Source organism: Ursus maritimus, unplaced genomic scaffold (genome assembly GCF_017311325.1).
Source record: "Ursus maritimus isolate PB19 unplaced genomic scaffold, ASM1731132v1 scaffold_2, whole genome shotgun sequence".
NCBI classification, from domain to species: Eukaryota; Metazoa; Chordata; class Mammalia; order Carnivora; family Ursidae; genus Ursus; species Ursus maritimus.
Genome location: NW_024424452.1, coordinates 81,959,162 through 81,973,439, shown reverse-complemented (window position 1 = coordinate 81,973,439; position 14,278 = coordinate 81,959,162). Strand labels below are relative to the sequence as shown.

General features: G+C 37.4%; 1 protein-coding gene across 3 annotated transcripts in view; it reads right to left on the bottom strand.

Moving 5' to 3' along the window:
* Nucleotides 1-14,278, bottom strand: part of RALGPS2 (Ral GEF with PH domain and SH3 binding motif 2) — a 160,676-nt gene that overhangs the window by 104,630 nt on the left and 41,768 nt on the right. For all 3 annotated transcript variants that reach the window (XM_040636250.1, XM_040636249.1, XM_040636251.1), the window contains exons 2-4: nt 11,571-11,716; nt 4,559-4,663; nt 3,289-3,339 (exon numbers count right to left, since the gene is read on the bottom strand). In XM_040636250.1, the coding sequence (XP_040492184.1) occupies nt 3,289-3,339; nt 4,559-4,663; nt 11,571-11,627 (213 nt within the window). In that variant the 5' untranslated portion in view covers nt 11,628-11,716. The remainder of the gene's footprint in view (nt 1-3,288; nt 3,340-4,558; nt 4,664-11,570; nt 11,717-14,278) is intronic.

Here is a 14,278-nt window from a genome sequence, read left to right as displayed (position 1 = left end):
AGAGAGTATCAACTACATCCTTCTGGTGTCAAACCAAAAACACTGGCATCATCCTTGACTCCTCCTGTACAGTGTCTGACAACTTCTAACCACCTCTTCCACGCCCATCCTGACCGAGCCACACTGTCTCTCACACCTGATTCAGTCCCTGGTACCAGCCCCCACCCCCAAGTCTGCAGTCAGAAGTGACTTAAGAGCTACTTAAAATCTCAGTCAGAAACTGCCACTCCTCTCCTTGAAATCCACCAAGAGCTTCCCATCTTTTTCAGAGTAATGATCTACAAGGCCCTGAATGACATCTAGCCCTCACTCTACCTCCCTCCCTCACTATAGCTCACTGGCCTTCGCCCTGGCTATCCTCTGCCTGGAACATTCTTCCCCCAAACACCCATGATTTGCTCTCTCACTTCCTTCAGGTCTTCGCTCAGATGGCCCTTTCCCAGGGATGGCTTCCTGAACCCACCCCAGCTGCAATCGAAACTCCCACCGCCCTCACAGTCTGCTCTCTTCTGGCTGCTTTATGGTTTTCATGACACACTGTCTAGCTCACCTTACTCAAAGGTAAGATCCACCAGGGCAGGAATGTTAGTCTGTTCGCTGCTGTACTCCAGCTACTACATGGTGCCTGGCATGTAACAGACACTCGGCAAATACTTGCTCAATCACAAAACATCAATGTAAACTTGCAACTGACAAGCCCAGTGAAGAAGCAGAGAGTGCTAGCAGAACCTGCAGGAAGGTAAGAAAAGCTGACCGGAGAAAGTCAAACTTGATCTGAGAATTGGAGGATGAGTAGGAGTTAATTAGGATGTACACAGGCTTGGTGGTGACAGGGACTAAAAGGCCAGTGTAGCTAGACCAGAAACTAAGAGGAGATTTGTAGACCACATTAGGATAGCTTGTCTTTATCCTCTGAGCAACAGAAAGCCACTGAAGTGTTTTAAGAAGAGGGATCATATGAGCAGATTTAGATGTTTGAAAACATTACCATGGGTGCTAGAGAGGAGTTTAGAAGGGCCAGCAGATGCAGGTAGATCAGTGAGAGGGTACACAGTTGAGATAAAACGGTATCCTGAATTGGGGTGTTGGGATAGAGAGAGATGGGATAGATAAGATAATTAGGATGTTAAAAAAAAAAATCAATGCGATTGGTATTAAGTTAGATAAGGGAGTGGGGCCAAAGGAATTTTAAGGTTTACTTCCAAATTTCACAAAGTAGTGTTAGATGTCCCAGGAAGATAAAAATTTCCATACTGACTTGAATTCTATGTCTTCAATAATCATGATCTAGAACTTCAATGTCCAGAGCTCCTAGTCACAAATGGCTATTGAGCACCTAAAATGTGGCTACTCTAAATAAAGATGTGTCGTAACTGTATAATACACACTGCATTTTGAAGTCTTAGTAGAGAAGAAAATAATTTGGACTACCTCAATAATTTTATACTGATTAAAAGCTGAAGTAATATTTTAGATGTTGTAGGTTAACTAAAATTATTAAAATTCATTTCAAACTAAAATTATTACAATTAATTTCATGTTTCATTTTACTTCATAATGTGGCTACTAGGAAATGTAAAGTTACATAAGAGGCTTACACTGTATTTCCCTTGGATAGCACTAATCTCATAGGAAATAGCAATACGGCCATTGCCATTTATTCAAAAGGAAAAAATATATCAAAGGATAAGGTGACTGAATTTCAGGGTAAAGAAAATATAATTTTTGTGAAGAATTTAGTTTGTTTTGTCCAGGGATGTGAAGAAATTAATATTTCAGTTTTTGTCATTTATTTTTTTTAAGATTTTGAGAGAGCGTGAATGCGCACGCTTGAGCATGTGCAAGCATTCGCGCACGCGCACACACACAGGGGAGGGGCAGAGGGAGAGGAAGCCTCAGACTCCCCCACGGAGCAGGCAGCCCGATGTGGGGCTCCATTCAAGGACCCTGGGATCATGACCTGAGCTGAAGGCCCACCCTTAACAACCTGAGCCACCCAGGAGCCCAGTTTTTGTCATTTACAAACAAAAGCCATTTTCTTTTTCTGCTTCATGTGTAGAATACATTGTTTCTATCACTAGTCTAATAGTTCTACTGAGAGAATCATCATGGTATGGAGTGAATGTTAAGACAGAACTGTGGAAATGAAGGGACTCAGAGATCATTTGGGCCCACCCCTTCATTTTTTAAGTGACAAACTTGAGATACTAAGACATTAAGTAACTTACTTGAAAGTCACAAGACTAATACTGTCTATACCAGCTAAGACTCCTTATAATAATTACAGTGTTCAGGGCCACTGCATACTTGTATATACAACAAATATACTATATTTTGTTAAAAGAACTAAAAAAAATACCTTATGGTACTGAATATTGGTATTATCGATACCAATATATTTCTTTAAAAATTTTATTATAGAGAGAGAGTATGTCTGCTTTGTGTGTGCGAGTGGGCAGAGGGGCGGAGGAGGTGGCGGGAGGGAGAGAGAGAATCTCAAGCACACTCTACGCTGAGCGCGGAGCCCAAGGCAGGGCTCGATCTCATGACCCTGAGATCATGACCTGAGCTGAAACCAAGAGCCGGATGCTTAACCAACTAAACCATCCAGGTGCCCCACCACTTACTTAGTTTTGGGGTACAAAATCATACTTATATTCTTACTTGGTAAGAGTGGGAAAAGCATCAGTTTTTAGTCTGAAACCAATTCCCACACTTAGCTGTGCAACAAAGACAACTGTCATTCTGTTTTCTCATCAGTAAAATAGACACTACCACACTCAGGTTCACACACACACACACACACACACACACACACAGTGTAATAAATGGCTTCCGGTAGGTAGAGGCGTAATAAGTAAAACATGCCTTCCGTATCTTCCCTCTTCTCTCCAAAATGTTAACTGTCATATTATAAAGTCATAAATAAAGATGTAAGGGGAAAAACTGCTGGAGTGAGTTGCGAAACCCAGTTTCTTATTCCCACTGTGCTACGAAAAAGCTTCCAAGCCTTGGGTAAATCATTCAGCCTTAGCCTGTTCACCCCTCAGAAGAGTGTTGAAGCCTAATCAACCAAAATGATTCAAACAAGCCTACCTATGACTCAGTGATGTTTATCTACGACTGCTACGTGAGTTTGTGAGGCCTGAATATTATATGGACAGTCACATCAGAAGCTTTAAACATTTATACATTAATATGAACCTGACATTTCTAAAAGTTCTTGATTTGGGATACTGTTAATGACCATTCTGTATATTTAAAAGGAAAGTTCTTAAAACTACTCACATCTGGTTGAATGGCTTTAAATACTGGAACATCCATTAACGTTATCTGACCCTGAAATAAAAGGTAAAAAATGACAATGTCTCCTTGGGAATTCTACGACATGACATACATTCTAAATTAAAATTATATTCTATACTAAAATACACTGAATACTCAAATTTTTACTAGAAAAACTAGCAATTTTACCAGGGATTACAGAAAATGAAAATTTGCTCTTATACCCTTATTAAATGATTATTTCAAATTATCTTATGCCTATTCATACTTTCTTATGAAATAAATGAGGTAAAGTTATAAAATAAAACAAAAATAATTTTTAAAATTTGGACATAGTCATACATTAAATCAAAATCAAAACCAAAAATCAGATCTACTGGTTCATGGAGCAGTATTATGGTGATTGTTAAATCATATTTCCTCAAATAGAAATATAAAATCTCATGTTAATAAAAAAGTTTTCTTCCCCATTTATAAAAATCAACAACACTTATACTAGTGGCAACTCATGTCTAAGGACTGCACATGGGTTGGCTCCACAGCTCAGGGGTCAGGGCACTGGTCTTGTAGGGACTGCACATAGCTGTGGACCTATCTCAGCCTCTCTTAAGGCTACAGCTGTAAAACAAGACCCAATAATATACCAAAGAATAATATGCTGTGACTGAACACAGTTTACTCCTGGAATGCGAGAGTGGTTCAACAACAGCAACTCAATATACGCTGTTAACAAGTTAAAGGAGAAAGAGAACTTAAGCAAACATTTATATCAGTCAAGAAATAAAAGTTTTTCTAGGTATCTTTCAGGATATTGCAATAATGCCTTTAAATTTCACTTTTCCGGTTTTTAATTTACAAAAATGTAAAAATACTTCTTATATAATAAAACACGGTTGGTTGGCTTGGAGAGGTGGTACAGGTAGGGGGCAAAAGCAATTACCATAAAGTGAAGTCCTCACATTTTTCTCCCTAATGTGGTGTTTTTCATTTGTTTGTTTGGAGTAGAGTTGACACACGATGTTACGTTCAAGTGGTAAGTACTTACTTCTGATTTGCTACGTAGAAGGTGTTAGGTAGGAAAGCTGCTCTGAACCTCTCCCCAGCTCTTCCTCCCTTCCCCACTTCATCCCTCTGCTTGCTCCGCGGCTGGGCCACTCGCTCCGTCAATTCCCACATCCAGTTTTGTTTAACCACCTCCTTCCGCACCTTGGCTCAACAGCATCAATGTGTAAGTTACGTGCGAACGCTGGAGGAAGGGGGGTGGGAAGCTTACCGCATATTCTTCTGGTGTAACCTTAAGAACATCAAATACTACAGCATCAAAGCTCTTCTTCAGTTCGGACCCTTTGTCACTTAATGATTCGGAACTGCTACTTTTCTGTTAAATTGAAAGAAAATGCAGCCGTTTTAATACTGTCTCACAGTTGATGTCATAGAAAGTCGACTGGCATTAAACACTGAGGAAAGTGAAAACAGTGGGTCAACAAACGCTGCAGAAAAACTGGGGACAACGTGCTGCTGAGCTGGAGGAGCGCTGGCTACGGGTGAGGCAACTGAAAATCTAACCTACTTCTAGGTTCCTGAGTCATTTTCTTGTCCGTCAGTTTCCTCGTCCTGACATCCTACCATTTCTGACAGAAGTTAAAGATTTTAACAAGTTTGCTGATTCTCAAATGAGGTAAAGGGAACTTAGAATACCGCTATTTATAATTTATAAACTAATGTTTTTAAAGAAAAGACAAATTGTTCTCATAACTTAAACCATAAGAAATATTCAGAACTTCATTAAATAATCCAACCATATTTGTTAAGCGATGTCCATCTGTGATAGTACAACTGATACTATTCTTCCTATTATAATATACATTTAAGCGGTTGTTTTGCTTTAAGCTTACTATTTCAAGTTTAAATTTGTTGTTACTTCATGTAGAACAAAAGGTGGCTTTGGCTCTGAAAATCTTGTTTCTGTTCTATTTCCACATCTGCACCATGAGAAAAAAATTTATTCTGCCTCAGTTGGCTAAAACCAGAGCACCATCGCTCTGAGAACATTTAGATCATGCTCTATTCAATGCAGACAGGAGATTAAGCTACAGTTAATGCACAAGAAATTAACCGAAGTTTCAGTTACCAACGTATAATACACATGTGAGCCTACCAGCTGTGATAACATCAGTTCTGAGCACTTGTCATTATGCCTCATTTTTATGTTTTCTTTCACTTTCATTAGCAGCTAAACATCAAAATCATTTCAAAGGAAAGGATCTGTCATTAATTTGGGAAGTTTCTCAACCATTATTATATTTCAAATATTTCTTCTGCCCCTTTCTTTTCTCCTTCTGGTAGTTCCATTACGTCTATGCCACACTTTCTGTCATTGTCCCAGTCCTTCGATATTCTATTCCATTTTTTTTTTTCACTCCATTTTGTCTCTGCATTTCGGTTTGGGATGTTTCTATTGATGGATCTTCAAGCTCACGAATTCTTTTGTCAGCTGACTACTGGCCACCAGTCTCCTGGTGAGCTGATCAAAGTCATTCTTCATTTTTGTGACAGTGTTTTTGATTTCGATTATTTTCTTTTGATTCTTGGAATTTCAATATTCCTGCTTACATTACCCATCTGTTCTTACAAGTTGCTCATTCTTTCCATTGGAGCCCTTAGCATTATTAATCACGGTTATTTTAATTCCCAGTCTGATAATTCCAAAATCTTTGCCATATCTGACTCTGGCTCTGTCTGTTACCTGCTTTGTCTCTCCAGACTATGTATTTTTCTTACCTTTTAGCAGGCCTTGTAATTTGCTGAAAACCAGACACAATGCGTTGGGTAATAGGAACTGAGGTAAATAGGTCTTTAGTGTAAGGATATATGCTTCTATATAAGTAGGAATTATGCTGTGTTTACTCTTTGTTGTACTTGAGGTGTCTGAATCTTCAATTTCCTCTAGTGTCTTTCTTTGGGTTTCTCTAGAAACTCCTTCTTAGAATCTGTGCCTTGCGTTCTTTCAGCTATACGCCTTCATTATTATACAGGGGCCCTGCTGATGTGGTGGTGAAGTATGGAGGGAGAAGTGTTCTGTAAGTCCTACAGTCAGGTCTTTTAGTGAGCCTGTGCTCTTGGGCTGTGACCTCAAATACTTCTCAGTACCCCACAGCCACTGCCAATCCCCTAGAAAGTGAGGAAGAAAGGCTGGAGGGGGCTGGACTTGGGTATTTCTCATCCTCCAAGTAGGTTAGGCTCTGGTAAAGCAGTTTCCATTGAGGTCGGGGGGAGTACAGAATGCACTGGGCACATTTCCAAATGGTTATCTTCCTCTCCCCCTGCTAGAAATAGGAAGGGATTTTTCTCTGACCTTCACTGTGAGAAGATGGTAGAGCTTCTAGAGGTAAAACACAAAAGTGGGGGTTGGGGGAACCTAAGATTGGGCCCCCAAGAGTTTTTAACTTCAAGATAGTCCACACATAGCCTCCAGCAATTTCTCACCTATAGCTTAAGTTCTGCTACCCATTTCTGGCTTCAGTGATTTCTGCTCCTGGTAAACTAATTCTTTACTTGCCTCTCTCTCCAGTTTTTGGGTCATCACTGTCAGTTTGCTCTGTGACATCGATTTTCTGACAGAGCTAAGAAGAGTTACTGATTTTCAGTTTGTTCAGTTTTTTTCATATTATGAAGACAGGAGTGATGAATTCCAACCTCTTTACATATCTGAGCAGAAACCCGAAGTCCCGTAATCAGATTTTATACATAGTATTTTATTTCATGTGTTTATTCTCTGTAATTATGACTAGCTTATGTCAACAATATTATTTTATATCCCGAGACTAATTTAGAAATTTATTCATAATGTTAAACATTCAAACAGACATCAGATACTGACCGAATAACTAAATACATTGTCAAGTAAAGACATTAATTTTAAACATAACTTTCTCCAAGTTTTTAACTCATTCAAGACAAATTAGCAAACCATAATGGCAATTTTATTACTTATCAACAAATAATCACTTTCCTTTTTTCCTTCTTACAAGCCATAAGGAGAGGCTTAAGAAATTACGAGCAAGACGCTTCTATCTGCTTCCCCAATACCAATAAATAAGTTGGTACTGATAAGCTACACAGTACTTAAGCATAATATCCACTAAGGGAATAGTAATTCTTTATTCAAGACAAGACTAAAAACCAGACACTTCCAAATATCTGAAAAAAAAAAATTTACTGCAACTCTTCTGCTCTCAGGAGCTTCTAGTACAGGTTAAATATAAAGGTACTAAGACAGGGAAGTCAATTGCCCAGATCAAGTATTTTATCCATTTTGTAAGCTTATCAGATTCATGGGACACTTGCTTTTGATATGTTAATAGATCTGTATTTTAAGAGAAGGTGAAAAATATGTATTTTTAATTTTACTTTCTTGCCACAGTGTAGAACAATTTAAAAGATAGCCTTTTTCCACTTACCAAATACTAAATTATAGTACTCTGAGGCCTGATGTTAATTCATTCACTTTCTTAGGAAAGTGAACAGATGTTTTTACACAAGTAAAATGATCTATTTTATTTAACAAATAATTATATACTGTTTCCTGTAATACTAGATCAAATGTTTCAGGATATGTAGTTATAAATACACACACACACACATATGCACACACACATACATTTAACATATTAAAAATATGGTTATAAAAATATCAAGTAAACATACATATAATATAAACATATATACAAACATGTAATATAATACCTGTCTCAAGGAGGAAAAAAAGCGATGTATAAATTTATGGAAAAAATTATTTTAAAAGTGTTTTTTTTTTTAAACTGATAGTTTCAAAATAGGAAAGCTATCTGTGTAGGGGATCAGGAAAAGACTTTGCTGAAAGTATAGCATTTGAAATAGGTTTGAAAGACAGCCAAAATGTCTTTTTTTGTGCAGAGAGGGAGGGACACACTGGAGTGGGAAGAGAAATTCCATGTAGAAAAACTGATACAGACAAAATTGTAACAAAAGTAGGAGAAAACAATGGTTTATACAAACATCAGCAAGATGTAGTATTCTTTCATTAGAATGAAATTTCAAGTCAATAATTAGTGAGAGTTAAATTTTTAAAAAGAAAATTTAGAGTCACTTTGACGACAAAGTCTTGAATAAAAGGTTTAGAGCCATTTGCATTTCATTAGTAGCCAATGGCGAACCATGGACAATTTGGGGATACAATAAAGCTTAAGAGCTGTATTTTAAGAATATTAAAATTGAGTTACTCAAATGGACCCAAACCAGCAGAAAATGGAAGTGCAAAATCAAACTAAAAGCCTGCTGCAATAGTGTAAACAAGAAATAATGACCAAACTCAGATGGTGCTGGTAGAAATACGGAGAAAAAGACCAGATCCTAGAGACGAGGTGTGCCGGACAGGCTCTCAGACAGCTTCCTACTGACGGTCTCCGTCTCCTGGCACTCACATCCTTGTGTGATTCCCTCCACTTGAGTGTGGGCAGGACTGGGATCGGTTTCTAGCCAACAGAACATGGCAGAGAGAATGGGCTGTCGCTTCCATGACGACATGACAGAAGACTGTAGCTTCTGTTCCGCTGGTGCACTCTCCCTGCTGTGATGAGAAAATGGCTGTGGTGCGCACAGGGGAATCTAAGGACTGACTCCGATGGCGAGGGAAACAGTGCTGAGATAGACAGTGATGGGACATGGTGATGCTACCAACAGAAATCAGAGAAAGGGGTTGCATTATTTTCTTTACAGGTTACACAGCGGAATAGTAATGAGTAACGTGATTTTGTTCATATTATACATACAATGTTTGGTCCATCAGAAATAATAAAAATCTATGAGGGAAGCCAGAGCTAAAGATAGAAATATAGAAATCAGCAGCAAAAGAAGAATCATCAAAACCACAGACTGAGACTCTTTTCATTGATTGCAAGGCCTAAGTAACTGGCTGGAGCAAAATGGAGTTGAAGTTATTAATGAACTCTGTGGCCAAGGAAATAAAAGGTCATAGACATTATTCTCATCCTCTACAGTAAGAGAAAAATAAAGGAGAAATATAGGAGCTAGATGCTAAAGTTATTAAGGAAAGCAGGCAAGTACCCTGGATTTAAAGACAAAGGAAAAAGAAAAAATATAAAGCACAAATAAAATCACAGCACATTAACTGGAGAGATGGCATCCAGCTCAGTCTTCACCTCCATCTTTACACTTTGAACCACATCCCTTCCAACATCTCAGCCTAACGGTTTTTGACTCTTTCCACAGGCCTGGAATCAAGGGATCTAGATAGTGTCAAAATTATATGATTCTAAATCAAAGAATCTTTTATTCTCACTTGTACTATTGTCCTCAAGGTTCATGTAATGTAAAAATACCCTAAAAAGATATTCTATGTATCCTTTAAAACTAAACTCATGAAAAAGTTTTAAGTAATTATTTGTCAAGTCTCTTAAGTGGACAAGAGTTAACTGTTTCTAAGATGTACAGTAAACACGTCAATGGCACAATTAAAAGTTTTTTAAAACTAAAAAATTTGTAGCTCTTCTTCTCAGGTTTTGATTTAAATCTGTGACCGACCATAACGCTTGAAAAATTAGGATGTCATTTTTCAAAGAACTGGAACAAACAGTCCTTAAATTTGTATGGAAACAGAAAAGGCCCCGAATCTCCAAGGAACTGTTGAAAAGGAAAAACAAAGCTGGGGGCATCACAATGCCGGATTTCGAGCTGTACTACAAAGCTGTGATCACAAAGACAGCATGGTACTAGCACAAAAACAGACACATAGACCAATGGAACAGAATGGAGAGCCCAGAAATGGACCCTCGGCTCTTTGGGCAACTAATATTTGATAAAGCAGGAAAAAACATCCGGTGGGAAAAAGACAGTCTCTTCAATAAATGGTGCTGGGAAAACTGGACAGCTACATGCAAGAGAATGAAACTTGACCACTATCTCACACCATACACAAAAATAAACTCCAAATGGATGAAAGACCTCGATGTGAGACAGGAATCCATCAAAATTCTAGAGGAGAACATAGGCAACAACCTCTACAACATCGGCCAAAGCAACCTTTTTCATGACACATCCCCAAAGGCAAGAGAAACAAAAGATAAAATGAATTTATGGGACTTCATCAAGATTAAAAGTTTCTGCACAGCCAAGGAAACAGTCAGAAAAACTAAGAGGCAGCCCACGGAATGGGAGAATATATTTGCAAATGACACTACAGATAAAGGACTGGTATCCAAGATCTACAAAGAACTTCTCAAACTCAATACACGAGAAACAAATAAACAAATCAAAAAATGGGCAGAAGATATGAACAGACACTTTTCCAATGAAGACATACAAATGGCTAACAGACACATGAAAAAATGTTCAAAATCATTAGCCATCAAGGAAATTCAAATCAAAACCACACTGAGATACCACCTTACGCCAGTTAGAATGGCAAAAATAGACAAGGCAAGAAACAACAATTGTTGGAGAGGATGTGGAGAAAGGGGATCCCTCCTACATTGTTGGTGGGAATGAAGTTTGGTCCAGCCACTCTGGAAAACAGTGTAGAGGTCCCTTAAAAAGTTAAAAATTGAGCTACCCTATGATCCAGCCATTGCACTACTGGGTATTTACCCCAAAGATACAGACGTAGTGAAGAGAAGGGCCATATGCACCCCAATGTTCATAGCAGCAATGTCCACAATAGCTAAATCGTGGAAGGAGCCGAGATGCCCTTCAACAGATGACTGGATTAAGAAGTTGTGGTCCATATATACGATGGAATATTACTCAGCTATCAGAAAGAACGAGTTCTCAACATTTGCTACAACATGGACGGCACTGGAGGAGATAATGCTAAGTGAAATAAGTCAAGCAGAGAAAGACAACTATCATATGATTTCTCTCATCTATGGAACATAAGAACTAGGATGATCAGTAGGGGAAGAAAGGGATAAAGAAAGGGGGGGTAATCAGAAGGGGGAATGAAACATGAGAGACTATGGACTATGAGAAACAAACTGAGGACTTCAGAGGGGAGGGGGGTGGGGGAATGGGATAGACCGGTGATGGGTAGTAAAGAGGGCACGTATTGCATGGTGCACTGGGTGTTATACAGAACTAATGAATCATTGAGCCTTACATTGGAAACCGGGGATGTACTGTATGGTGACTAACATAATATAATAAAAAATCATTAAAAAAAAAAAAAAGAAAAAAGAAAAATTAGGATGTCAGGTAAGAAACTCTACAGCTAACCTTCTCAAATGTCTTACCTCGGAAGCAGTAGCAGCAATATTAACATTGCTTGCCTGCCCGTTCATTAGGTCCATGCTTCCCACAACATCAGTCCTTGACGCTATGTTAATAGCAACAGAAGACTGACGGCTTCATGTCCAAGGCCACAAATACATTATTATTCCTGTGAAAAATAAACAGAAAAATTTAAATCTATGTCTTAGTGGGAGTTTGAGAAAACAAATCCATGCCTATCCCCATGCCAAGAAATAAAACACTTCAACTTCACTGAACTCTGTTTTTTATTTCAGCCAAGTTACCAAATCCAGCTTAAGGACAATCCTGTATGCTCTTTTCAAATGGTCAGAAACACCAAATGGGCAATGCTCAAAACACGTTACTGCTATGGTCCTCATCAGTAAAGCCTAAGTATAATTTTTCACTTATTGTGAGAAAAATTCAGAAAAATTTTAAAATTTTAAATAAATAAAAAGTTTAAAACAACACATGGCAAAGTAACAACTGTCATAACTCAAGAAATCTTGTAGAGATCTGACATCTATAAAGCAACAATACTGAGTAAGTTTACCATTGCTGATAAACTGGTTTACAAAGATACCACAAATAACTGAAAATAAAATACTGTGGAACGTGTCATACAGAGACCACAGTATGTTTTTTTGTGTAGGGCTTTAAAGTTTATTGACTATCTTCACTCATTATCTCTCACTGATCTTCAAAACTGTCAATAAGACTAAATTAAGGAGGACATTTATTATGCTCACATAACACAAGGAAACAGAGCCTCTGCTGGTAAATGAAGAGCCAAGACTAACATTCAAAACATCGGAAATTCTAGACAAATATTACTTCAACACCACATTTCTTTCCATGATACTGTAAGTCAGAATATTTACTTGTGTTGCCCACCCCTTTCCACAAATAACTTGTTGTACAGCACTATGTTGGTAACTTCTCCTTTCTAGGATGGAATTTCTTCCTTCCTGTAAAATGACAGGAGCAAAGGGACTCAGGGCCCCTTTCCAACCTCTAATTTCAAGAACCCTTTTTCCTAAGAGAAATGATAAACTGAGTCTGAAATGGCAATAATAATTCTCTTGATGCTCAGTCTCCTCTCTCTGGAGAAGCAGTACAGGACAGTGATTAAGAAGCAGACTCCAGAACAAGACTGCCTAAGTTTGAACCCAGCAAATTGTTAACTTCTCTAGGCTGTTTCCTTATCCATTAAAGGTACAGTAAGTACCTACCTCACAGAGTTGTAGTGAGGAGAGATGAACATATACAAAGCCCATAAAACAGTGCTGACACGTGGCGAAGGCACAATTATGACCATGCAGATTTTGTCTACTTAATCCACACAAACCTTAAATTCCACAGAAGCTTCGAATTAAAGAAGACAAAAACCTTAATACACCTCTGGCAAAATACATATTGGTGGGTGTCTCCAAAATCCTAATTGCAAATACAGTGAATGAAAATGCCTAAAATGTTTTCTGAATGTAGCAAAATATTTTGCTGGTTTTCAAATGCTTAAAAATTATTACTAATGATAGCAGCCTTTAGTCACATCTTAAATTAATCTTCATTTCTTCAGATACACTCTAAGTAACTGCTAAGAGCAAAACATGGTGCTACACTTTTTTTTAATGAGAAAGATATTAGAAATAATGGGTTTTAAAAACCATTTAGAACCCATTTAGAAAATCAATGCAAAAGTGAACAGAGCACTGAAATACTTTAATTTCCTCTAATCTACAGCATTTCATTTTATACGCTTCATTATCCTTATGACACTATTAAGGATCAACTTATATTTACACTGCTATATAAAATGAGCTTGATAATCCAAATTCTCTCTGAAGTCAACACTCAGTTAGCAATGACATGTTTTCAAATAATTTCATTTCATTCGTCTATGCATATTCATTTAGATATGAATCCATAAGCCAAGAGTGCCCCCTAGTGTTAAGAAAAAGATTTTAATTAAACTGTTAAAGGAAATATATTCCTAATCTACTCTTCAAATACATAATTTTTTTTTTACTATTATTTACTGAAAATGAGATAAAACAGACCAGGAATAAAAATTACACATTCTTAAACTATAAGACATTACACATTTTAAACTATAAGTAAAGAATCAAATTTTCTCTGCCTGGTTTTAATTAAAATGCCACTCAAATATTCCATAAATATTAAGGTTACATTAAAATTCATTACATGTAAAAAAAAAAAAAACCGGCAAAGCATGCCTTAAAGAAAATCTTATTCGAAACTATTTATAAATGTACTACATGGCAACAGTATTTAATACTGCCAAACTACAACAAAACCTCACAGGATACCATAAAACCACTAAGTCCTTAAAGACAAAAATGGGTTTCTTTTTTTAGTATGTATTTCAGGACCTTTCTGTGCTTTCCACATAGGAAAGTTCAAATTAAACAAGACAAATACGTGTTTTCTCTAGTGCTATGAATGGCACAATCATTCATAATTACCAACATCACAACAGCTCTTTTCTTAATTATTTTCTACTTGTTCTCTTTTGAAACTTCTAAAAACAGTTAACCTCGTCAGGGTTTAAATCCTAAAACATGCATACTGTTTCTTTCTAAGCAATCAAAGTCCAAAACAAGGATATTGCTTCTCTCCAACCAATATACTCCCCAAACAGGAAATCTGAAACGTGTATGTAGATTTAGTTCCTTGCTTGAGGTCACTG